Raw genomic sequence first — 27877 nt, forward strand, 5'->3', positions numbered from 1 at the left:
GTGAATCGAAATGTAACATCTTAGCTGAAAGAAAAGAAAGCAGAGGAGATTCAGTTGTACAGCTGAAGAAGCATAATGGAGTGGCCTCACTAAAATGCATTCTCATCCTGAATTCAGTACTCTAAATAGTTTCTAATCAGCATTATATGTAATTATAACAAAACTTCCACTCTTTGCATTCCAGCCTTGTGGAGATAAGGCCAGTATTACAGCAACCTTTACAATGAATGTTTACATCTGTCCATTAGTTTTTGATAAATTATTTTGCTGCTCTGGGATTTGGTGTTGCAAAAGGGATTAAGACTGCCCAAACTCACTCATATTGAAATTCTTCAGCCAACTGAGAGGGGAAGTTTTCACTTCATCCATTTGAGTTGGGTCAAATCCTAAGGTGAGGAGATTAAATGGACTCTCCATTAGGCATTTTAGCATTTGACTGTAAAACAGAACTGATAAATGCAGGGAAGCAGTATGGAAACAGCAAGGGAGAACATGACATGTTATATCAGAACATGAGCATAGCCATTTGCTATAGTAAAACAATTTGCAGATGCATGAATTATCTTTTTTGGAAATGTGGCTTTCAGCCATCTCCTGGATGTGTAACTTTCTTAACTCTGGTTAAAGTTTCTAAAAAGAAAGGAGTTGGAGAGCAGTTTGACTCAAATTTGCATAAAAGCTTTATTTTCTAAATTAAAGTACGGGAAGCACCAGAGATTAGGCTCGAGGCTAAATTGAGAATGTTTAATTAAACATAAAACCTGCTCTGGTCTCCATATGTGACAGCTACCGACTGCTGCAGCATTAAAGATAAAGTGCGATGCTATTAAAGTCCAAATGCAGGGGAAATTTCTCACAATGACCACCGAAAATGAATAGCAATCATTCTTTTTTCCCAGGAAGTGAGAGTAGAATTGTACAGTATCTCAAATGACTGCAGAGCAGCAACAGGTCAGTTGGCCTGTATGTCGGTGGATTTTTTAATATGTGTCTTTACCGCTGGGCTCTATATAGGTCAGAAAATCCGCTCTACCAGATTACTGTGCAGACAATGATGATGAGGGTCCACCTAATTCTGTCTGCGCTGACTTTTTCCTACAACAGTCGAAAATGGATCCGACTGTTATGTTCTTCATTTAGACTTGAACATATCAATCACACACCAGGAAGGGTGAAACAATAATGTTGTTTACTTATCTGAAGGTAATACTATGCACAGATAATATTCTCTGTGAGCTAAATATAGTTTATCTGATCTCTACATGTGCTTGCAAATCAGGGGACTAATATATCATATCTTGTTGAGATGCAACATGAAGAACAGTGGTTTGTTATACCCCCTTCAAGGTGCACTTACATTATATCACAACATACACCGCTCCATGTTCTGCCCCTAATCACTTATCTTTCACTGCTTCAAACATTTATCTACCATATTCGCCAAAATTATCCTTCACAAAAATGCTGGAACATAGAAGCAGTAGGAGGCCATTCAGCCCGTCAAACCTGCTTCGCCATTCAACATGATCTGTACTTTAAACATACTCAAATATTGAGTGTCCACAGCCCTCAGTGTTAAGGAATTCCAAGATTCACAATCTTCTGCATTAAGTTAATTCTTTCAATCCTTAATGAATGTTCCTTGTTTTGAAATTATCCCCTCTGGTTTTAGAAGCCCCAACCAGAGGAACCACCTGACCTGAGTCTACCTTGTCTATCTATTTAAGTATTTGTAAGTTTAAATGAGATTGTCTCCTCTTCAAACATCTAGGGTATTCAGGTCCAATCTCTCATCATTGGACAGTCCTGTGTTCATCACCTGGGGAGCATATTTGGTAAAGTTTTATTGCACTTTCTGGAATGTATTAGAGTTAGCTGAACTCCAGTTGTGATCGAAACAATGTCTGTATAACTGAGCAAGCCTTTATTACTCCTTTATATAGATCTTCTTTGTAGTAAAGGCTAACCTATCATTAGCCTTGCTAATAGCTTGCTGCCTCTAGAGATTAGTCTTCAGTGATGTAGAATCATAGAAGTAGAATTCCTACTGTGTGGAAACAGGCCCTTCGGCCCAACAAGTCCATACTGACCGTCCGAAAAGTAACCCACACAGACCCAGTCCCCTACATTTTACTCTACATTTACCTCTTACTAATCCACCTAATCTACACATCCCTGACCGCTATGGGCAATTTAGCACGACCAACTCACCTAACCTGCACATCTTTGGATTGTGGGAGGAAATCGGAGCACCCAGAGGAAACCCAAGCAGACACTGGGAGAAAGTGCAAACTCCACACAGACAGTCACCCAAGGCTGGAATCGAACCTGGGTCCCTGGTCTGTGAGGCAGCAGTGCTAACGACTGAGCCACCATGCCAATTGTTTAGAACATCTCTATCCATTTTGTATATCTACACTTTCGAAACTATTTCCATTGAAGAAATAATCTTCCCACCTGTTCCTCCTACAACAATGGATGATCTCACATTTTTTACGTGTTCCATCTGTAGCGTTCTTGCCTGGTCACTAAACCTGTCTAAATCTGCTCAAAGCCATTTTGCATCTTCACCACAGCTGACATTTCCACCTAGCTTTGTGTCATTTGTGAACTTGCATTTGATCCCCACAACCAAAGTTTGTCCAACTGGGGCCAGATTACTGGGATTTGTAGGATGAAGTATATCAGTATGGAGGGCAGGACAGAGTGGTTAGAAAGCAGCTGTTCCCCTTAGTTGAAGGGCAAAGAACAATGGGGCCCACTTTTAAAGTGCAAGGCAGGAGGTTGAGAGATGATTTGAGGTAAGGTTTTTTTTTTCACGTAGAGTGTGCTGGGTGTCTGGAATGCACTGGGGAAGGTAGTTGGGGCATGAAACATCACAACCTATAAAAGAAACAGTATTGGATGAATGCTTGAAGTGCCTAATGCAGGAAGGTGGAACTGGTATAAATGGCAGTGTATTTTGGTAGTATGGACTCCAAGGGCCGAAGAACCTCTTCTGTACTGTATGTTTCTATGATAACCTCATACCTCTCAGCATTTTCTAATCTTTTCTCCCCCCCCCCCCCCCCCACATATAACTAGTTTCATATATAAATCACTTCCTGAATAATGAACATTTATTTTGGAAAAATGAAAATCAGTGACTGAGTGACATCAACCTCTGGAAGTGATTGCATATTTAGGTTTGTTGATTGATCGTATAGTTATTGGTTTGACTGTGCCTTTCCAGCGGCCAGTTTAAACCACAACGATAACAGTGTACATTCCTGCGTTACCATGGGTAACCTAGATGCGGGTCTCTGTCAATGTTTTGAAGCATGGCTATCTGTTTTATACAACATCAAGGAAATGGTTGGCCTACCCATCACAACTGAACAGAGTTTTCAGCATAATAAGTGAGGTGATAAGAGGAAATATACTCATCTATCACAAATTACAGTCAAATCTGCACGACAGGGGCTGAAAGCTCAAAGTTGAACATGGCATTATTTTCTAAACATTTCCAGAGACTTTTATTTTGCTGCACCTCAGATTATTCAAATTCCTAGGCTTAGTGAATACTGGAAAAGCAAGTCGGATGAACAGTGTCCCAAAGTGGAGCTCTAAATGATTGTTGGTGCACACAGTTAATTAAATAGCGAAAAAAGGGACAATCCTTTGAGGAATGTGGCTTCTTTCCCTCACAATTTTCTTCGAGTCACCTTATTCATGCAACCAGTTGTGGTGCAGGCAGATGATAATGACAGCTTGAAGCGAATTTTATATTTTTATAGTGCCGATTACTTGTTTGTTATTCCATACCTTATCCAATCACAGAGCCAAGAAATGTGGCTACGTTCTGTGATTGAGACTTGAGATAGATAACTTGGAATGTGAACTATAATCGCCTCGTATACTCATTTATATCTGAAGCAATTCTTTGTTTACTTTAAATACAGTGACTGAATCTCATGTTTTTAAAATACAAAGGGTCATTTGTTAGAAACTCGATTTAATTAAATATTGCTATAAAGGTGAAAATACTCAAATTTTGGCTAGAGACTAAATTACTTACCAGTTTGTGAACAGATTAGTGTCTTGTGTAGAAAGTATCTGGGAAACTAGCTACTGTCCATTAATAAACTGATGGAGTCTGGTCATCTAATGGGATGATGTCTATAGTTTGGACATAAATTACAGCTTTGTTTTCTTAGCACAGTGTGCTACAGAACACTCCAGTATGTGAAGTCGGGTATTGGGAAGTGTCCACAAAATCATTGTATAATAATGCATCTAATTATGCAGTTTTGTGTAAATACTTGGGGTTGGACTCTGTAGGGGCAGTGAGGTTCTTGTCCACAGTTGGAGAACAGGAGAAAGCCCAGCAGAGTTATCTGCCCTAAAGGCACTTTACTGTCACCATTGGGTCTCCCTGGGGATAATGTCCCATGTGGTGCCATACATTGAGTGCTCCTGGCAAGTCAGAAACTGGCAGCTACTCCAGTAGCTGGAATTGCAACAAAGGGCAGTTTGGGGAAGTATCTGTCCATATCTCCCCAAACTGTTCCCCTTTGCCATTCATGGGTCTTCCAATGACTGCGCTAAGGCCATGTTTGTTGGGTAACATTCTGAGGGCATGGCAAAGTTGTGCAACCTCTAGCTAAATTCCTGAAGCCCCATGAAATACAGTGGGATCAGGGGTAGCTATTCACTCATTTGAGCCTAATTGCTATTTCACTGTCAGTGCATGAATCCCATGTCGGTGCCTTCTGTGCTCCCACTTCATCAGGCGTTTGTCACCATCAGAAGACAAATGCCAGATCTCTCCCATGATTAAGTAGGCCTGATCATGGTCCCTACTGCTATTGGCTGCATTAAATCCAGCCGTTAGAACATTGCTCTTTACAGATTCATTCACATACACACTTGCTAATCACCATATTGCTGCTTTGTGGATGGCAGTTAGCTCAGTTGGCTAGATTACCAATTTGCAATGCAGAGTGATGCCAACATTGTGGGTTCAATTCCTATACTGACTGGGGTGACTATGACGAGCTGTCCTTTGCAACCTCTCCCCTCACCTGGGACAAGCTGACCCTGTGGGTAAACCACCACCAGTCGGCTCTCTCTAATCAGGAAGCAGCCTATGGTCTGGTAGAATAGTAACAACTTGACTTTTAACTTTATTGCTTCTTCTATGATCAAGATCTGAACTTCACTGCATGAATCCATGGTATAAAAGTTGTGAAGCTAAAACAGAAAAAAGGTTAAATTCTCCATCTTTATTTCAGTGATTTGAGAATCCTGCCTGGCTATAAGATTCCAGCGATTTATATTTCTATTTTTGGTGGCTGATCTAAATATTATCAATGCATGTATGTCAGGACAAAAATATTTTAGTTAATTTTTTTTAAATTCCAGGTTTTCAGTGAATTTGAGATCGAGCAACACCAGGAATGTGCTTATGATCATCTAGAATTGTTTGATGGAGAAACTGATAAATTTGCCATCCTGGGTCGACTCTGTGGTAGCATCATTCCAGCCCCTGTCGTTTCTACTGGAAACAAAATGTTTCTCAGATTTGTTTCAGATGCGTCCGTACAGAGGAAAGGTTTCCAGGCTGCCCATTCCACTGGTAAGTTTAGTGAAATGCTGAAACTTTAGGACATCTCATTTAGAAAGGTGTCTTTCAGTAACACCTCAGTAAAACTGAGACCTGCTGTAATCAACGGTTTTTTTTCAATATCAAAGATGTTCCATTGATTAAGTAATTTATAATGATTTGAGAAATCTTAAGGATATCTGCCTCCTTTATTGCTTATCACATATACATGGGGTTAGCTCTCCATGCAGTGCATGGCCATTATTAATCATTGTTGAGTTTTGTTATCCTATCTTCATTATATCATTTGCTATTACAACAGATTTTTGAAATTCACCATTTGAATTTGCTTGTTTGATATATTTAATACAGAGATTTGTTTTTTTAAAGTCTGCAATATTTTGATTTAAATCATTCATAAAGTAAACACAGTCCCATTTTCTTTAATGTAGTGAATGGATTTTTAAATCATTATCACAAAAACATCTTCCCTGTTCTGACCACAGTTGTTTGTGAACAGTAGTGAATGATCCAGAGTGCACAATGTCTCAGAGTATTTAATGATCGTACATGTGTTATAAAACTGCTGTGCAGGTTATAATATTCCATTTCCAACTAATTGAAAAAGTAATGTCCGTTTCTCTTTCTGTTGTAGACGCGTCCATTACAGCTGTTATGTTTATAGGTGGCAAAGGTACAAAAACAGGAAATGCTATCAATACAGAGCAGGTCAGGTAGCATTTGTGGAGGAAGTTGAGAAAGTTAACATTTCTGGTCAGTGACCTTTTGTCAAAACTTGTTTTAATGTAGCTTTGTCAATTACTGATGTAGTTACTTCCTCATGAAATGGTTTCTCACTGTACAATTGCTATGAAAGGCAATTTCCTGCCTTCACTTAGGAAAATACAAACACGTACACACTTGGCTCTTCAAACCTGACTCAATACATTCATGGCTGATCTGATTTTAACTTCAACTCTACATTACTGCATAATGCCAAGAATCTTTCATCCCCTTGGTAATCAAGAATCTAATTACCTCTGCCTTCAGGATATTTAAAAGTTGGATGCTGTCTCTTGAATTTGTATGTAGTTCAGAGTTAGATGTCACGGCCTCACTCTATGGAATTCCCTTCTGTTTTTGCTTTTGAAAGTCCACCTTTTTGTCCAAATATTTGCCCGTCCCTCCTAAATATTATTGGGAAACATTTTTTAGTTCACATTAAAACCCATTTACTTCGTTTAAATCAGGTTGAATGGTTTATCTCACATTTTTCCCCCTCTACTGCCCCTGTGGATTATTTTGGGACAGTTTTTCCACATTAAATGTACTCTCTTGCTTCGTAGATTGGCATTGTTGTTATGGAAGAGGTTTTTCTCACTCTGTTTAAACTTCTTTTCACTTAAAATAGATTTAAAGCTAATTTTAACTCGGTTTGTTCCATGCTTAACTATTTGTGGTGTAGTAGTGCCACCTTGTGGCAAACACAGATTTTAAACATCGGTCTCATTTAGCTTACAAATAGTAACAAAGTTTGAAGATAGTAATTGTCACAGGATCAGCGAACTCCAGTAATGAAAGCAAGTGTAATTCTCAAAATAAATATCAACAAAAATACATTGGCTGGTATATAATACTTTTTTATCTCTGCCATGAAGGTAGCAGATTTGGGTTACTGTGCTGTTCAGATTTTGATTAGGCATTGCTGTGACATGTTCTATTATGAAGTGGGATGTGGGTTTACACCTTCATTTGAACTTCAGAATTTAAGTTTGCGACCTTTACGTCACATCGGGGAATTATGCAGAGGTGAGAAAGCAAAATATGCCAAAGCTAAAATTCCGAACTATAAAAACCAAAGGCGGCTTGAAATGCTCAGCAGGCCAGGCAACTTCTGATCAATCTGATTAATTAAGCTGAAATATTAACTGTGTTTTTCTCTCCATGCCTGACCTGCTGAACATTTTTAGCATTTGCTGAAGATGAAGGTGCTTTTTCAGGATTTTATGTTCTGAAATGATGAGCAGAAAAAGGGGGTACTCCTGCCTTTCACTACATTCTCTTTAATGTAAAGCATGGCAGCTCTTGGTACCCAGTGATATCATAGGTATGCAACTTCAAGTGTCTCATAGACTGACCTATGACCCCACTTCAATTTAAAGATGTGATTTTGAGTTTTTATTATTCATAGGGTCATAGTTTTGTCTTGATTAGGACAGTATTTTTTTAAAAAAAGGCAAGTAGTGAAGAGTTTTGCAGGAATGTTACGGGTCAACTTCTGGGTGCCTCTTCCCTGAGCTGTTGGACGTTCATCAGCAACCTGATCGTGTAACATGTGTTTATCTATTATAATACTGAGGTGTCGTTGAGTCATGGCAGTGTATTGAAGTTAACTTGATGGCAGATCATGTAAAAGTAAATATTTTAGGGTTATATTTGATCATCACTTTTAAATTTAACATTTAAAAAGGCATTCAAGGCAGCAGACCAAGTTCTACCCAGAGATGCTTCAATAAAGAGCTGAAAGGGATATCGTTACTGCTCCTATTTCAGTTAAAGCTGTTCAATGGAGAGTACAGGAGAGCATGCCAGGGGCAGCGCCGTGCATTCCTAAAATTGAGGTCTCCGTCTGGTGAAGCGACTGAACAGGGTCACCTACATCCAAACAGCTTAAGCAGCATGTGATAAACCGAGCCCAAGTGATCCCGCAACTCAAAGAATCAGACCGAAGCTCTGTGATCCTGCCACACCCAGATGTGAATTATGGTGGGCAGTTTACTCACTCGAGAGGAAGGCTCCACAAATATCCCCATCGTCAATGATTGAAGAGACCAGCACATCAGTGCAAAAGGTATGGCTCAAACACTCTTCAGCCAGAAATGATAAGTGGATGATCCATCTCTGCCTTCTTCAGTGGTCCCCAAACTCTCAGATGCTAGTCTTCAGCTAATTCACTTCACTCCATGCGGCATCAAGAAATGATATTGGAGGCACTTGATACTGCAAAGGCTATGGGACCTGACAGCAATCCCTCCACTACAAAAACATTCAGTAGCAGTAATGTGTACATTCTCCAAGATACACTGCAGCAATCACCCAAGATCCTGAGAAGACATCTTCCAAACCCATAACCACTTTCACCAAAAAGGACAAGGGCAGCAGACACTTGGGAAGAGCACCACCTGCAAATTCCCCTCTAAGCCATTCAGCATCCTGATTTGAAAATGTATATCATCATTCCTCCACTGTCACTGAGTCAAAATCCTGGAATTCCGTCTAGTATTGTGGGTCTACCCACTGCATATTTACTGCAGTGTTTTAAGAAGACAGCTCATCACCACCTTCTCAAGAGGAATTGGGAACAGGCAATAAATACTGGCCCAGCCAGCGATGCGCACGTCCCACAAGAGAATTTAAAAAATAAACAGCAAATTCAGTTTTGTTACAATGATAAATGTAGCCCCAATATGAAGTAAATTGCTTCCTATCTGGCTGCAGAGTATAGAATGTGACCTTATCCCAACAAGTGTCTCTCGCAATCATAACTTGTGGGATGATGTTCCTGCTCAGAGACTTACAGAATAATCCTGGTAGAGGATTTTCGGATGGTTCTGGAATTTAATCACCAAAAGAATGACGAGCATCCCAGATTTGAAACCTAGTCTCTGTTAATATAACAATGCTCAGCCTGATAGTGGTGGAAATGGTAGTAGTTGGAGTGTTATATTTTAGGTTCTCAGGGTTTGGAGGGAAAAGGTTAGTTAGAATTAATGTTATATATCCCGAAGAAGCGTTTAGCTATTTGTGTGAATGATAGATGAAGACAGGATCATACGGGATGATAGGAACAGAACAAGGTCACTCAGTTCTGAGAACATAGTTCATGGCTGATTTGTAACAACTGTTTTAATCCACCTTGCTTCCATGCACTTAAAACGCTTGCCTAACAAAAATTTATCAGTCTCTGTTTTAACATTTAAATTAATCCAGCCTCAGCCACTCTTTGATGGAGAGTGTTCCACGTTCTCATTCGTCTTTGTGGGAAGAATTTTCCACATGTTTGGAATTAAGTCATTCCAATAGTTCTTATCTAGTGAAATATTAAAAAATAATTGTTCTATTGTATAATAAACTTATTTATTTTTGTTTATTGTACATTGGCAGCATCTTGCAAATATATTCATTGTTTGATGTCTCTGGAAACCAAAAGGAAAAGTTATGATTTATCAAGCTTTACCCTGGGGAGCGTTCTGTCCAGTATTATCATCAGCTGGGATCATCGCATATATATGGCTTGTTCTTGCAGTTTAACCGTTTTAGTTTAAAAAAAAACAAAAAACTGTGGTTGCTGTAAATCAGAAACAAAAACAGAAATTGCTAGAAAAACTCAGCAGGTCTGGCAGCATCTGTGGAGGGAAATCCATTAACATTTTAGGTCGCGTGACCTGTCCTCAGATTTCTGTCTTTGTTACCCATTTTAGGCTGAGTTTAATTCTGGTGAATCTACACTGTGGCACTTCAAAACAAATATATACTTCCTGATGTGTGGCACCCAGAATTCATAGAATCTCTACAGTGTGGAAACAGGCCCTTTGGCCCAACATGTCCACACTGACCCACCCAGACCCATTCCCCTACCCTATTATTCTGCATTTGCCTCTGAGTAATGTGCCCAGACTTACACATCCCTGAACACTGTGGGTAATTTAATATGGCCAATTCACCTGACCTGCACATTGTTGGATTGTGGGAGGAAACTGGAGCGCCTGGAGGAAACCCACGCAGACACTGGGAGAATGTGCAAACTCCACACATACAGCTGCCTGAGGCTGGAATCGAACTGGGGTCCCTAGTGCTGTGAGGCAGTAGTGCTGACCACTAAGCCACTGTGCTGCCCACAAATACAAAGACGCTTCAAGTGAGACATGCAACATTTGAATGTATAGCTACAAGTATTTCAATCTCTCAATAAATAGTCTGTGTATTGTTATTATTGAAGACTTGCACTTGAGTAATTATTGCTTGTATGGTTGGGGTTCCTATGAGCAGAAGGTTAATACCCTGGAAGACCACCTTACTATAGAAGAAAGTGTTGCCTTCAGAAGAACAGCCAAATAGTAACCCCATTGACAGCATCTCAAATACCAATGGTGTCATCTCAATTGTTTTGGTAACAGCTAACTGTGAAGTGAAAGGATTCTGAAAACAATGGATTCTGAAGACAAAGTTTAGAAAAAAAAAACATGGTTACTTTAGATAAATCTGATATTTTAAATGCAATCTTTATAAATTTCAGTGAACAAGAATGGTTTATTTGGCTTTAATTTGCATTAATCCTGGAGGGATTCCTGGGCAAAATATGAATTATTGTTGTTGTATATAGTAATAGATATGAAAGTGTTACTTTTGGAATATTGTGTGCAATTCTGGTCTCCTTCCTATTGGAAGGATGTTATGAAACTTGAAAGGGCTCAGAAAAGACGTACAAGGATGTTGCCAGGGTTGGACGGTTTGAGCTATAGGGAGAGGTTGAACAGGCTGGGGCTGTTTTCCCTGAAGCGTCGGAGGCCAAGGGGTGACCTTATAGAGATTTATAAAATCATGAGTGGACTGAGTAGGATAAATAGACAAGGTCTTTTCCCTGGGGTCGGGGAGTCCAGAACTAGAGGGCATAGGTTTAGGGTGAGAGGGAAAAGATATAAAAGAGATCTAAGGGGCAACTTTTTTTCACACAGAGGGTGGTACATGTATGGAATGAGCTGCCAGAGGAAGTGATGGAGGCTAGTATAATTGCAACATTTAAAAGGCATCTGGATGGGTATATGAATAGGAAGGGTTTGGAGGGATATGGGCCGGATGCTGTCAGGTGGGACTAGATTGGGTTGGGATATCTGGTTGGCATGGACGGTTGGACTGAAGGGTTTATTTCCATGCTGTACACCTCTATGGCTCGATGACTCTAACCCGAGCTAAATTGATATTGCAACGACACTGATATATAATACAACCACTAGGTGGAGCAACAGGCAGTCTTAGTTCAGAACTCAGGAAAGATCCCGAAAGGATTACTGATCACGAACCCACTTAGTTCAGAACAATTTCTAGTATAGAACTGAGCAGAATCTCCAGTTGGAGGTGTATGTGTCTTACCTACCTCCTGTCTGTGCGGTAATAGGCAATATGCCTTAGAGTTAATGTAACTTGTGTGTAGTTCCTGAGGTGTATTAAACTGCATCCTGTTATCTAAGATAAGAGTCTATTCTGCTAAGACTTATCCTTCATCCTTCACAACAGACTACTAGAAAGTCTCGAGATTAGAACAGGAAGGATTAATGGTGGCTATCTCTTGTCTTCTACAAATTGTTGCTACCCAGGTCTCTGATTCTTGTTAAACCAAAGATGAAGTCTCCATATTTGCACCAATAACGTATTACACAGTTTTCAAACAGCATCGGTCAATAACTTGAGTCCGCATTAAGACAAGTTGTGTGGTGTGACATGAATAAAAGATCACTTTTATAAAGTGAAAGGTCATGAGAACAGATGTAGACCCTCCAGAACTTTGAGTATGACTACAGCCCTGAGCAGAGCCATGTTTAACAAAGTACAGATTGTTCTCTGAATCACCTGGGAGCTTGTTGAAACTTCACTTGAGCTCTTTTAATGTTAACTGACAGGAAGCTGCTCCAGGGGTCGCAACATGTGTGGGCATAGGACTAGAAAGGTGTGCTCTCCCTCAATGGACAGTACCAGAGCAGCCAGCAGTGTCACTTTGGTCATTCAGCTGCTGTAGGTTGATATCCATCTGAGACTGGTGCCTGCACTTTAAATGGCACCAAAATATAGAGTTTGTGTTCCAGATAAATTTTTGTCAGTTTTTCAGTGTTAACATATTTTGAATTTGACTATATTGAAGTGGAATATGTTTCCTGTAATGTCTGTTGTTCACAATTTTTGAAACGCAAAAGTATATTTTTTGATCAAGGTGGATTCTTTCTGATGTGGACATCTTTAAATGTTGAAATTAGATTTACTAAACACAGCTATGCTTCACTCTCTAAATCGTGCTGAGAATAAACAGCAGCTCGTAGCTGCTTTCTGTTATTGTACTTTACTTCTGTCTGGCATGTTTTTATCACTTCAGGCCTGTGTGGTCTTTTTTCTGTAAGTTTCAAATAGAGAGAGAACCGCTTACTGTATTTTCTGATCAAGAAATTAGATGTGTATCAAAAATAGGTGGCCAAGTAGGTAAAAACTAGCACAGAGCTGTTAAGGGCAAAGCATGATCAGCTAAGTGGGTTGCATTTTTTTGATGAGAGAAAAGATTGACAAAATTAACGTGGTTGATGTGATGTGCGTACAGCTCGGAAAGATATTTCAGTAACAGGTCTGTGAGCAAAATTAGAGCTCATGGAATAAAAGGTGTCAGTATGGATACACAGCTGGCTGAATATGTGAGAACGTGCTGCATCCAGACACCACATTAGGTGGCTCAGTGGTTAGCACTGCTATCTCACAGCACCAGGGTCCCAGGTCCAGGTTCGATTAGAACAGGAGGTCTGCATCTTCAGCTTCATTAACAGTGCCGCTGATATCATTATTCTGCGCCTGTTGTCTGTTGAACACTCATCACCTACTTGCTGCCCCACTTGATCCTCTCTTTCCCCCCCCCCCCCCCACTCCACCTCTTCATGCATAGCCCAGCTCCAGACTCAGTGCTGCCTCCTGCCAACACCCCTTTCTGCTTTTTCCCACTCCTCTGCTCAACGTCCCCTTACTACTCTGCTCACTGGCCTCCCCTTTGGCACCTCACTCCTGAGTCCTCTTGCAGTAGCTCTCTCCACCTCATGCTATGAGTGAGGCAGCAAGAGGGTCAAGGGTTGGGAGGGAGATGATGAGTGGTTCTTTCATGCTGCAGTGATGTCCTGGACATTGTGGCTGCATGTGTGTTGACTGCGCCCCCTGCAGTTGTAGTGATGACAAATGTAGCCAACAGGAAATGAGTGGTGACTGGTTTTACGAATTGTAGGAAGGTTCCCCAGGGACCACTGTCAAACTTTTCTTGTCATATGTGAATTATACAAACTTGGGTGTGCAGGGTGCAGTTTTAAAATGTGTAGGTGACTTGAAATCTGGAAATATTGCGAAATGTGATAAACATGGCATAGTGTTTCAAAAGTACATGCATCGGCTGATGAACTGAGCCAGCGAGTAGCAGATGAAATTTAATATAGAGAAGTGTGAAGCAAATTATTTTGGTCGGAAGGATGAGGATAGACAATATGAAATAATCGGAGTTCAAAGGAAGTGCAAGAGTAAAGGGACCTGTAGATTTGTGTACACAAATCATTGGAGGTTGCAGAGCAGATTTGCAAGAGGGGTTAATAAAGCATCATAGTCATAGTAAATTGTGCTAAGAGAACAAAGGAAGCATTTTATGACAATATTGACTTGGTCTCAACCTTATATTTTCATTATTCTTTTCACTGGGATGTTGGTAACAACAGCAAAGCCAGCATTTGTTGCTCAGCCCTAATTGTCCTTTAACTGAGTAACTTACTTAGCCGTTTCAGAAGGCATTTAAAAGTCCATTTCAACACTGTTGATCCAGAGGCCAGAGTAGGAAAGGGTGGCAGATTTCCTTCCCGAAAGGGGATGACTAAATTTGATGGTAATTGCCTTAGACCAGTTTTACATTCCATATTTAATAATTGAATTTAGATCCCTTTCATCAGAGGATTAGTTCTGGGCCACTGGATTTCTAGTCCAATGATATTACCACCATAGAAATGATACAGCACAGAAGGGGGACCATTCGACCTATCTTGTCCATGGTGACCCAAAGACACACAGATACCCTTTCTAATCCCGCCTGCCAGCATACGGCTTATGACCCTGCAGCTTGAAGCACTTCAGGTTCAGATCCAGGTACTTGTTAAAACAGTGTTGGATTTCTGCTTCCACAACCACCTCCAGCAGTGAATTCCAGACACCCATTATCCTCTGAGCGGAAGTGGGTACTGCAGATGCTGGAGATCAGAGTCAAGATTAATGTGGTGCTGGAAAAACACAGCAGGTCAGGCAGCATCCAAGGAGCAGGAGAATCGACGTTTCAGGCAAAAACCCTTCATCAGGAGGACCTTTGCTCGAAATGTTGATTTTCCTGCTCCTCAGATGCTGCCTGACCTGCTGTCCTTTTCCAGCACCACTCTAATCTTGACCCATTATCCTCTGTTTCCATAAAAAAAGGTCTTCCTCACCAAGTGACTGCTTCCCCAGCTGAGGTTTTGTATCCAGTTCTGAGCACCACTCCTTAGGAAGGATATGAAGATATTGCTGAGGCTGCAGAATAGTTTTACGAATGGTTCCAGTGATGAAGAATTTTAGGCATGTGGGTGAATTGGAGAAAGGGTTGAAAGGAGATTTGATCAAAGTGTTCAAAACCGTAGCAAGGTCTGTAGAGCGTGGATGAGCTGAAACTATTTTCACTGGTTGTGGGATTAAAAACCAGAAGGCCAATGCAAGGTGATTGACAAACAGTTGCAACATGGGGAAAATCATTTTTAGGCAATAAGTGTTTAGGATCTGGAATGCACTACCTGGGAGCGATGGAGGTCAATTCTGTCAGGACCTGAAATAATTATCTGAAGAGAAAACATTTTCAGAGCTATGGGGGAAAGGGCAGGGGCAAGGGACAAAGTGTGCTGCTCTTGCCAGCACAGACACTGCAGAAATAATAGCCTTCTTGAGCTTTAATCATTCTATGGTACTTTCAAATTATTGTTTTATGTTCATGGAGGAGGCAGGGAGGCTGCAGAAGGACTTGGACAGGTTAGGAGAGTGGGCAAAGAAGTGGCAAATGGAGTGCAACAAGGGAAAGTGTGAGGTCATGCGCTTTTGTAGGAAGAATAGAGGAATGGACTGTTTTCTAAATAGCGAGAAAATTCAGAAGTCTGAAGTGCAAACAGACTTGAGAGTTCTAATCTAGGATTCTCTCAAGGTAAACTTGCAGGTTGAGTCAGAAGTTAGGAAGGTAAATGCAATGTTGGCATTTATTTTGAGAGGACTTGAATATGAAAGCAGGGATGTACTTCTGAGGCTCTTTAAGTACTTTTGGAGCATTGTGTGCAGTTTTGGGCCCCACATCTCAGGAAGGGTATACTGGCCCTGGAGCGTGTTCAGAGGAAGTTTACTAGAATGGTCCCAGGAATGAAAAGCTTAACGTGTGAGGAGTGGTTAAAGACATTGGGTTTGTACTCAATAGAGTTTAGAAGGATGAGGGGGGATCTAATTGAAACACACAAAATACTGAGTTGTCTGGACAGATTAGATGTTGAGAAGATGTTTCCATTGGTAGGAGAGTCTAGGACCCAAGGGCCTTAGAGTAAAGGAGATAAGGAGAAACCTCTTCAGCCAGAGAGTGGTTAATCTGTGGAATTCATTGCCACAGAAGGCTGTGGAGGCCAGGTCGTTGAGTGTATTTAACAGATTCCAGGCAAACACTGGGTTGGTCTGTATGCATGTCTTGAAATACTCTGACGCAGAGTGGGAGGGGCAGACAGTGACACAGAGGCAAGTACGGCTGCAGCAACAATAACCTGCAGTAATTCTTTTTGATTCAGAAGGAGAGCTGATGGTTTATAGCTCCAAAACCATGTAGATTACAAAAGTTTGGCAGCCAATCACTGAACTGCTTTCAGTGGTTTCTTGAACCATCCATTATTTATGAATTAACTTTCTGTTGTCCATGTGATGAAGGTTGCATTATGTAAGGGTCTGCCCATTTGTGCTACAATTTAACATCGAGTTTCTGCACAGAAGCCTGTTTGTCTGTTTCGGCTGGGTCTATCAAATGCCTAACTTTGAATATGGCAACTATCACTGAGGGCAGAGCAAATGCATGAGGTCCTAAATGAAAATTAGTCCCACTGTCCTTTATTTTACAGCTGAATAAATAAAAAAGACAATCACTATGAAATTCTCCTGCTCTGTCAAGACAATAGTCATGATGTAGCAGCTGTACAGAAACTACAGTAATGGCATGAATTGTTAAGTTGTTGAATGTTGCTGAGGAGGTTGTCTGGTGCACCTTGGGCTTCATGCCAGCCACAATGCCTTTGCAATGAATAGAGATGGCAACATAGTTCAATGCTTTAAATTTGAGGTAACCTTAAGAAAATTGCATTGTCAAACTTCAATATAAAATCAATATTAAAGCTGCAGAAAGTCAAAACAGATGTGTTTCTTTGAATTTAAAAATGGGCAGTAATTTTAGATAACATTAGATAGACTATTACAATTAGCGCTTTAAAACATCTGCAATTAATAATTTGTAAGGCCTCGGTTTGTCAAGAAACTTCGAGACTTTGATACAAAAATGAATCTTGATGAGGCTTCTTATTTGATATGTAGGAGGCTTTTAAAGAGAGGTTGATTAGAGTGCAGGAGAGACATGTGAAACTGAGGGATGGAAATGGCAAGGATAGGGAACTATGGATGACAGGTGAAATTGTGAGACTAGCTAAGAGGAAAGAGGAAGCATTCTTAAGGTCCAGATGACTAAAGACTGACAAAGCTTTAGATGAATATTGGGAATGTAGGGCCAATCTGAAATGAGGAACTAACAGCGCTGAAAGTGGCCATGAGATATTTTTAGCAAACAGGTTGAAGGAAAATCCCAAAGCCTTTATTCATATATAAAGAGCAAGAGGTTAACTAGAGAATGGGTTGGCCCACTCAAGGATTAAGGAGGAAAGTTATGTATGGAATAAGAGAAAATGTGTGTGATTCTTCACAGGTACTTTGCACAGAGGAGAGTAACATGACGGATGTTGGTATAAGGAGGGAGGAAGTGTTGGGTATTCTAAAAGGCATTAAAGTTGACAAGTCCCCAGGTCCGGATGGGATCTCTCCCAGATTACTGAGGGAAGTGAGAGAGGAAATAGCTGGGCCGTATCAGATATCTTTGCAGCATCCTTGAACATGTGTAAGGTCCTGCAGGTCTGGAGAATTGCTAATGTTGTCCCATTGTTTAAGAAGGGTAGCAGAGATAATCCAGGTAATTATAGACTAGTGAGTCTGACGTCAGTGGCAGGGAAGCTGCTGGAGAAGATACTGTTATTCCCATTTGGAATAAAATGGGCTTATGAGTAATGGGTAGCATGGTTTTGTGCAGGGAAGGCCATGTCTTACCAATTTAATAGAATTCTTTGAGGAAGTGACAAAGTTGATTGATGAGAGAGGGCTGTAGATGCCATATACATGGATTTCAGTAAGGTGTTTGATAAGGATACACATGGTAGGCTGCTGACGAAAGTGAAGTTGCATGGGGTTCAGGATGTACTAGCAAGATGGATAGAGAACAGGTTGGGCAACAAGAGGCAGAGAGTAATAGTGGAAGGGTGTTTATCAAAATGGAGAACCGTGAGCAGTGGTGTTCAACAGGGATCCATGCTGGGACCACTGTTGTTTGTGAAATACATAAATGATTTAGAGGAAGGTATAGGTGGTCTGATTAGCAAGTGTGCAGATAACATTAAGATTGGTGAGTGGCAGATAGTGAGGGGACTGTTAGAGAAGACAGATTGGAGAGTTGGGCAGAGAAATGGCAAATGGAGTTCAATCCGGGCAAATGTGAGGTGATGTATTTTGGGAGATCCAATTCAAGAGTGAACTATACAGTAGATGGAAAAGTCCTGGAGAAAATTGATGTACAGAGAGATCTGGGTGTTCATGCCCATTGTACCCTGAAGATGGCAACACGGGTCAAAAAGGCATATGGCATGCTTTCCGCCATTGGGCAGGGTATTGAGTACAAGAGTTGGCAGAGCTGAAAATGTGTTGCTGGAAAAGCGCAACAGGTCAGGCAATATCCAAGGAACCCAAGGAACAGGAGAATCGACGTTTCGGGCATGAGCCTTTCTTCAACTCATGCCCGAAACTTCGATTCTCCTGCTCCTTGGATGCTGCCTGACCTGCTGCGCTTTTCCAGCAACACATTTTCAGCTCTGATCTCCAGCATCTGCAGTCCACACTTTCTCCTACAAGAGTTGGCAGGTCATGTTACAGTTGTGTAAGACTTTGTTTTGGCAACATTTGGAATACTGCGTACAGTTCTGGTCGCCACATTACCAAAAGGATGTGGATGCTTTGGAAAGGATGCAGAGGAGGTTCAGCAGGATGTTGTCTGGTATGGAGGGTGCTAGCTATGAAGAGAGGTTGAATGGATTAGGATTATTTTCATTAGAACGATGGAGGTTGAGGGGGGGGCTCCTGATTGAGGTCTACAAAATCATGAGAGGTATAGACAAGGTGGATAGCAAGAAGCTTTTTCCCAGAGTGGGGGACTCAATTACTAGGGGTCACGAGTTCAAAGTGAGAAGGCAAAAGTTTAGGGGAGGTAGGTGTGAAAAGTTATTTACGCAGAGGGTGGTGGGTGCCAGCGGAGGTGGTAGAGGTGAGCACGATGGCGTCATTTAAAATCTATCTAGACAGAGATGGACAGGGAGCAAAGGGATACAGATCCTTAGAAAATAGGCAGCAGGTTTAGATAGAGGATCTGGATCGGCGCAGGCTTGGAGGGCTGAAGGGCCTGTTCCTGTGCTATAATTTTCTTATATTTTTATGAATATTCTAATTTTCTGTGATTCTTTCTTAATTGTAAGAAATATTTGTCTTCCTATTATCAAAATATTCCCATTTCACATTTAATAATCTTTCTTAGGAACTATAGATTCAGTTCTTCAGAAACTTATCAATATGTACCTGTGAAGGCCATCATGCTAATTAAGAGTGAAGCAGGTTTAGTTGAATCACCATACCTCATCTTGTGATTCTCTTTTTAGAAATGCTTTGAGTAGATGAAGACTATGTTTATTGCGGATGCTCTGCTGTAGTTGTGTATGACCGAGTTAAGCTTCAGTGGGTGAGAAGTCATGGAGATTTATAGCACAGAAGGAGTCCATTGGCCATTATGTCCATGTCAGTTAAAAAAAAATCTGTCTATGCTAATCCTATTTTTCAGCTTTTGACCATTGGCCGGGCCGCAACACAAACGAGAGCGAATACTAAAACACCTTTCCAAAATCATTTGCAGTTGATCCATCCCGATTCATTGAATAACAAATAGTGATGAGATGCAAAATGTTGCCTTGAACATTGTTCATCTGTTGAAATGCCTAACAGTGTTAAATGTTGACCCACTTTACTGTCTTACCCGAATCTGGTAATACACATGGTCATTTATTTATGAAATACAAACAGAAAGTGCTCGAAGCTGGCCTAATTCAGCAGCTTTGACGGTGGCTTTTTGCAGCAATGGAAAATGTACTTCCTGTCTTTTATTTGACCATAAGCCATGAATTGACAAAGATGGACTTTGTCTTAATGTTTTTTAATATGATTTCTGTTATTAGTATAGATGCAAGAGTATGCTGGCTTAATAGTTTTCACTGTATTTTTTGTAAAAATACAAGTGACAATAAGTTACTATTCTATTCTGTCCACTTAAAGACTCATCCAAATAAATGGCACCTCCAACAAGTGGTACTCCCTCGTTATTTCTCTGGAGCATGGGCCTGGATTTTGTATTTGAGTCAACTGGAGAAGGAGTTAAACCCAGAACGTACTGACTCAGCGCAACAGAGCTACTGAGCCATGCTATAATGGGTTGATTGTTTTTAGATTAGGTTCCCTACAATATGGAAACAGGGCCCAACAAGTCCACACCGACCCTCCGAAGAGTAACCCACCCAGATCTATTCCCCTACCCTCTCTGACTAATGCATCTATCACTGTGGGCAATTTAGCATGGCGAATTCACCTGATCAGCGCAACTTTAGATTGTGGGAGGAAACTGGAGCAAACCCATACAGACACTGGGAGAATGTGCAAACTCTACACAGCCATTCACCCGAGGCAGGAACTGAACCTGGGTCCCTGGCACTGTGAGACACCAGTGCTAACCACTGAGCCACCTTGTTCAATATCACTTATGTATGCCAAAATTCGGTTTGATATTAGATAGTAAATGCTATGGAAAGGGTTATATTTGGAAAGTTATTGTAAACTGAATTGTCAAGGTAAAGCAGGGAGTACATGTCAAATTGAAGACAGATTTAAAAAGACAATGATCATCGCATGAAATAGATCTTAAGATTGAATAGTGGAGGATTCAATCTCCTTGGGCATTTATAGAACAATTGGATGCTGATTTAGTGAGGCATTAATGTGTGAAATATGCTGGGTCATGTGGCCTTGCACGTCTGTGATTGTGATCTCGTGAAGGGATGTGGTACAGTATGAATTTGTAATACCATTGTGAATTCTTTGTTTTAGAATGTGGTGGGAGGCTGAAGGCTGAGATAAAATCCAAGGATCTGTATTCCCATGCTCAGTTTGGAGACAATAACTACCCAGGACAAGTGGACTGTGAGTGGCAGATTGTAGCAGAGAAAGGTTATGGAGTTGAATTATCATTCCAAACGTTTGAAGTGGAAGTGGAAGCTGACTGTGGTTATGACTTTATTGAGCTATTTGATGGATTCGATACCACGGCTTCAAGGCTTGGACAATTCTGTGGATCAGGGGTAAGAAATATAACATATTCAATGGATTAGCAGGTTGTTATACACTGGCTATTTGCTAACATTGATCATTCTAAGAATTGGTTGTGATACTGATGAATTTTACTTATTGGGTGTAACTACATTGTTAAGAAAATGTAGAATAGAATTACACACATTTTACAACACACACAGGTGATTCAGCCCACAAGTGTATGCCTGTCTTAATGTTCCAAGTGATCCTCTTGTACCTTTGTTACCTAAACAAACCTTTCTATCCCCTTGTCCCTAATGTATATATCCAGATTTTCCTTAAATAAAATAAATTGACCCTGAATTTCTGTAAAGGTCCAATTAACCCTCTATAATGTTGACGGAAGATTTGAAAATCTCTGGAGAAATGATGTGATTAACTGTGTTCAAATCATAGAGTCAGAGAGATAACAGCACGGGAACAAACCCTTCAGTTTAACTCATCCATGCTAACCAGATATACTAAATAAATCTAGTCGCATTTGCCAGCATTTGGCCCATATCTCTCTCAACCTTTCCTATTCATATACCCATCCAGATGTCATTTAAATGTTCCAATTATATCAACTCCACCACTCCCTTTGGCAGCTCATTAAGTACTTACAGAGAAACCTCGATTATCTGGCATTCGGTTATCCAACTATTGGATTATTCGACCAGACTGCAAGGTCCCAGTGCTTGGCTAAACTATGTTATTTGGCATTCGATTATCCAGAATTCGATTAACCAAATGAAATACTCCCTGCCAGTGTCCTTCGGATAATCAAGGTTCCTCTGTACACCATTTGCACCTACTTAGACCAAGTTATTGTCAATATCCTTGAAGTAGAATCCCACATGAGTTGAGGGTCATTGCTTCCTTGCATACTTTGCACTAGCGCTATGTCATAGCAGCATTAATCCGTATTAAACAATAAAATATAGCATTCACTGAATTTTATACGAATGCAGTTTTGAGATGATACAACGGAAATACAAAATTACAAATACTGAAGATAAGATTGAAATACAAATCAAAAAGAGCAAAATTGACATTGTTGAAATATTTTTTGATGTAAAGTATTTTCAGGGACCCAAATGTTGGCATAATTGCTTACAGGATTAATCTTCGAGAGCCTCAAAAGCAATTTATGTGAAGAGAAGGTTTTAACAAAAGTAATACTTAATTTACTTTTAACAGAATTTATTTTCATAGAAACTGTCTGCAATATTCATTTTTTAAATGTATTGATTCTGAGGATATGGACATTGCTGGTGAGACCAGCATTTTTAGCATTCTTTCATGGGATATAGACTTCAATGAAGACAAGGCCAACATTTATTGTCAATCCCTAGTTACTCCGAAGCAGGGACTACTTACAATTGTTGTTAATGAATTAGATGAAGAGATCCAGAGTAACCTTTCCAGGTTTGCTGACAATGCAAAGACTGGTCACTTCCATCTCTGTGACTTTGTAGGCAATAGCTGAAAAGCTTTTAATCTTGACGAGGAGGGGGAATTGGGAAACAGGATAAAACTGGGGAGGGGGAGGGGGGAAAGAATAGGAGAACTCAAAGGGGAATGTGGAAGGTAGACTGAGGGGATGAGGCTCTTGGGCTCTCCTTGTCTCACACACACCACTGCACTCATCAGGACAGACTTACAAGAATGCCAAATTTCAAAGGGATAGCACACACTAAACAATTCTGTTAAGAATTACACTAACAACGCTCACAATATATTTAAGTTACATGTGCTAGAAGACGCATATATTTCTTTGTCAGGCCCTGTTCTTTTCAAAAAGAGAAAATGTCTATTGCGTCTTTTCAGCTAAACGTGAATTTGGGGTACACCACTCCATGAGGCATTCCTATGACAATAACTTGATCGATCAAGGGCAGCACAGTGGTTAGCACTGCTGCCTCACAGCGCCAGAGACCCGGGTTCAATTCCCACCTCAGGCGACTAACTGTGTGGAGTTTGTACATTTTCCCCGTGTCTGCGTGGGTTTCCTCTGGGTGCTCCGGTTTCGTCCCACAGTCCAAAAATGTGCAGGTTAGGTGAATTGGCCATGCTAAATTGCCCCGAGTGTTAGGTAAGGGGTAAATGTAGGGGAATGAGTCGGGTGGGTTGCGCTCCGGGGGTTCGGTGTGGACTTGTTGGGCCGAAGGGCCTGTTTCCACACTTGTAAGTAAGTAATCAAAAAAAATGTCTACCTGCCTAGTTTGAATTTGACCAAAAACTTGGGCGATAACATTTCTTTGGTGCATTCTCAATGCCAATGGCTCTGCTAAAGGCCCACTTAACAACCAAACAGTATCTTTCTAAAAGTAGTATAAATTATTATTCCTTTGAAATTTGGTATTCCTCTAACTTTGCTCCAATGAGTACACATTGAAAAGCTTCAACAGTATGGACCGTGATAGTATGTGGGCAGGTGCTGATGAAACAGGTCACCCACTGTAAAAAAAAAAAAATTGAAAGGACATCAAGTACCTTTTAAATAAAAAAATTTAAAAACTTTGGGAAGATAAGAGGGTATAATCTTTAGAGATACCCTTTTCCATTCAAGGTGCTGCAAGAGAACTATTCTTTATCATCAAATATCCCCAAGTTACCTCATTCCATGATCCACTGAGACTCCTTTTATGGAGTTGGTTGTAATTCCAACAATGCCCATGACTGAGCTCTGACATTTGCAGGTCTGTTGGAGCTGCCAGACAATCTGATTGGCTGGAAACTCCAAAGGGTAGAAATTCTTCCCAAGTGAAGCCCAGAAATCACAACCGCGACTTGTTAATGCTGCCCACAGAAACTTATTGCTCGGAAATGGACCTATACAGGTCATTCTCTGACTGACCTTTGTGTAGGAGGGGAGGGTAAGGGGTACAGGAACGGGAACAGCCAGCAGCCAACCCTCCTCCTGAAATGTTCAACCCCTTGTTTCAGCATATACTCAAGTTCTGTACTACAAAGTAAAACCTCTTTGGCTGACATAGCATTAAAGACCTATCTGCTGCTCACACCATTAATTTTGCCTTTATTGCTTATTGTGTACATTTTTTGTTGGAGCTTATTTGATACCTCCAGACTTACTGGGCAAAATTCAAATATTCTAATGGCCTCCTGATTAGCTTCAAAATTCTGCTGTCAGCATCCTAACCTGTACTAGAATTTATTCTGTTCATTGACCAGTATTGACACTATTCCACCACTGTCTGAACTTTAAACATCTTATTCCTGTGTTCAAATTTTCCACAATCTTTCTGCACCAAGTCTTTGAAACCTACTCCAATCCTACAATTTGTCATGAACTTTGTGTTCCTCAAATTCTGGCCTTTAACACATCCAGACTTCCTTTGCCCACCTTCGCAGCCATGCCATCAACTGTTCAGGTCTTTTGTTCTGGAATTCCTTTCCTGAACCTCTCGGTGTCTCCATGAATGTTTCCTGTAACAGGTTCCTTTGTTGTGGGCGGTCCATTTATTGCACTGCATGGTTCCTTTCTAAAATGCTATGCAACCAGGCCAGCTAGTATCTTAAAGGAAATACTGCTTGTGCATAACCTAATTCTTCTCTGGGCATATCTTCCTGACCGCTACGTGGTTGCACATGTGCCCTGCTTACAGGAAACCTTGTTCCTCCTATACAACACTACTCAAAACATAACTCTTTAACCTAGCTGTAAGTGATTCCTCCTAATGTCTCAATGTTAGTTTTCGGTCTGATCATGTTCCTATGAAGTGCCTGGGAGGTTTTATATTAAAGACGCTGTAAAAATGCAAGATATTGTCATGTGCTTTGTGTACCCTCGTCTCTATCATCAAATAGTTACTATTATCATTACTTTTCTTTCATTTTACAGCCGCCTGAAGAAATCTATTCAACAGGAAATGCAATTTTACTTCATTTCCATTCTGATGACACAATTAACAAAAAGGGATTCCATATACGATACACAAGCACTAAATTCCAGGACGCTCTTCAGACCAAAAAGTAACCTGACCCTCAATACCCTCCTTTCCCCTTTTGTTTGACAAAAGCAAGGACGACCTGAACTATTTTATAATGAGACCATAGTGAGGAACTGAAGAAAGTAAGTTGTTGAGTTGACTGTGTAATGGTGAAGTATCTTGGCAGACGATTCGATGAAAATGCGAAATGCAGACTAATAGTTAGTCTGGGAGTTCAGCTGCAGTGACAAGATACTATATTCCAGCAGCATCACTATGAATGTTTGCGAGCTGTGTCGGCTTTGGTCACTAAAGGGTGCAGAGCTTCATTCGGTGAAAATAGCCCTCTGCAGACTGCTCTTCATCTCAGCAACCTAAAATATCCATAGGAATGAACCTACATGAGACCACAACCAGCTTCTCTGTGTATCATTCACAGATTTTGTTTTGCCAGACTCGCAAAGATAATACAAGGAGGAATGATGTATTCTAGTGTATTGTTTAATTTTCAACATGTCATTTAACAATATAAAGGCAAACCATTCACCACTTAATTTATGGGGTTCTACCAGTCTTCTTATTTCTCACTTTTTTAAAAAAAGCTATCATTTGTGATCATGTCTCTCTGTTACATGACTTAATACTGACAAGCACTGTAGCAAACTGTGAATTCCCTCAGTACCAAAAACAGGTTTAAAAACTTTGAAAATCCTGATAGCATTTTCTATATTTTGCTATTTGCGTGTCCCAGGATACTTTTTTTTTATATATGTGTTGGTAGTTTGCACTTAGAATGATATCATGAGGCCTGGTTTCAGGCTGCAGCTATTCTCTGGACTGTATTATGTAAATCATTTGAAGTTGTAAGCATATGAATTGTATGTGTATGAAAATTAAATTAATAGATAACCATAAACATAGTGTTTCTATAATAGATGAGCAAATGGTCACAAAATTCTTTTAAAAATTTGCTAGCTACAATTCCTTGAAGCACCCTTTTAGCTATTCCATGTGCTGAATGATCTTTAATTAAACTGAAGTGCTACAATTTTCAGCGGCAAGACAAAATATAAAGATTAAATAAGTAAACTACATTCCCAGTATTCAAGTTCAACTTTGGGATACTGGATGTCTTATTAAAACTGTGGATGAACCAAAGCTGAAGAGAAGAATTACACCCTTGAAAGGATGGAAAAGTCACAAAAAATGTAATATAGGACAGATTTCTTATGGTGCTACTCCATGTTCAGAAGCTTTTTGGGTTTATGAGACAGCAACTTTGAGAACCTTGTATGTTTGTCAAAACTAGTTTGGTATAATTGGAAGGACAGGGACAAATATCAAGCTTGCGCATAAGATAAAGTTATCATTGCAACTAAAACACTAGTTCTATGGAGACTGACATAATTAATGCCTTAGAATGATTAATTGTAAATCCTTGCACATGACAAACACATCTCTCTGAATAAAGGCTTTGACTACGTTTCAAAATAATTTAAAATGTTTCTTATCGGTTTTTGCCATGTAAAAAAGTTCATACATGTGACCTGTTTAAAAATAATATAAGAATGAAATGTTTCAATGTAGCTGATGTATAGAAATACTGAGTAGTTTGTTTCTCGACTGGTGAATCAATGTCTACCCATTCTTTTTATGTTCCACCAAGAGATCCATAATATTTGACATTTAATTATGACATATATGCATTATTGTGTTAATTTACAAAGGCATTATAAGGCAAAGTGCAACTTTTGTGTTATGGCTGCATGGTGAAATTGTTACAGTACGTGCCAAGTTCCACTTGAATCTGTTTTGATGTAGCTTATTTGTTCATTTTGGGTTTTTTTTTGCTGTTGTTTATAATCAGACAATTGTGGCTTCTGAAGCTTCTCATTAAAAGACTCTTTCAGGTCAACATTCAGGAGTAAGATCAAACCGCATTGCAGAAAATGTTACTTTGCAATGTTTTTCACACACAGTAGATTGCTACTTAAGTTAGCAGTGATTAACCTATTTGTATCTGTATTATATCCCAAGTCCATGAAAACATCACTAGCACTAATAAATATGTTTTTACATACACTTACCTGAATATCGATTTATAATTTATCCAAAAGCAAAATATCCTGCAGTGTGGATGTTGGAAATTTGAAACAAAGTAGAAAATGACTTAAGTATTGAGCAGTCAGGCAGCATCTGTGGAGAGAGAAAAACAGTTAAACTTTTAGATCAATGATCTTTGTCAGAACTATAACTTATCCCAGGTCACATAATTTGTATGGTATCTTAATTTTAAAACCATAAATCATTATTTCCAGTTTAGGTTGGCTCCCTGTGAAGAATAATGGTTAGGTAATGTGAAATATTTACATAACATTACTGGTTTTAGGGATTCATCTATGACATCCTCTGTATTTAATAACCTTCCATCTCACTTATATGAAGAATGGCATTATGAATGAGCTATTATTGCTGGTGGCAATAGAACTAGATAGCAGTCAATACTCCAGGTTTTGAAAAGTGAGTTACAGGGAAAAATAATTGTGTACTCATGGGCAGATCTTGCTTCAAAGTGTAGCCTCCAACTTACATCAGAAACAGCTTTGAATCAACATTTAGAACTTAAAACAAGTATGATTCCAACTGAACTCTTGTGGATCCTAACACTATCATTAGAAAAAGCTGCAAGCAACAAACTGAATTATTTGACCCACCTGAGGGAGATTTTTTTTTAAATTCAGCATCTAATTGAAAGAAGGCAGTA

The 27877-nt window shown here is 40.0% G+C and overlaps 1 protein-coding gene across 2 annotated transcripts in view; it reads left to right on the forward strand.

The window, feature by feature from the left end:
- The window catches only part of tll1 (tolloid-like 1), a 327452-nt gene extending 300243 nt beyond the window's left edge, over window positions 1–27209 (forward strand). The window contains exons 20-22 of one of the 2 annotated variants that reach the window (XM_043698500.1): window positions 5404–5617; window positions 20921–21171; window positions 25026–27209. In XM_043698500.1, coding sequence (XP_043554435.1) covers window positions 5404–5617; window positions 20921–21171; window positions 25026–25160 — 600 coding nt within the window. In that variant the 3' untranslated portion in view covers window positions 25161–27209. Of the gene's footprint in view, window positions 1–5403; window positions 5618–6239; window positions 6353–20920; window positions 21172–25025 lie in introns of those variants that run through there. The other variant, XM_043698508.1, reaches the window with a different exon arrangement.
- Window positions 27210–27877: the final 668 nt, after the last annotated feature.

Source organism: Chiloscyllium plagiosum, chromosome 1, assembly GCF_004010195.1.
Source record: "Chiloscyllium plagiosum isolate BGI_BamShark_2017 chromosome 1, ASM401019v2, whole genome shotgun sequence".
NCBI lineage: Eukaryota > Metazoa > Chordata > Chondrichthyes > Orectolobiformes > Hemiscylliidae > Chiloscyllium > Chiloscyllium plagiosum.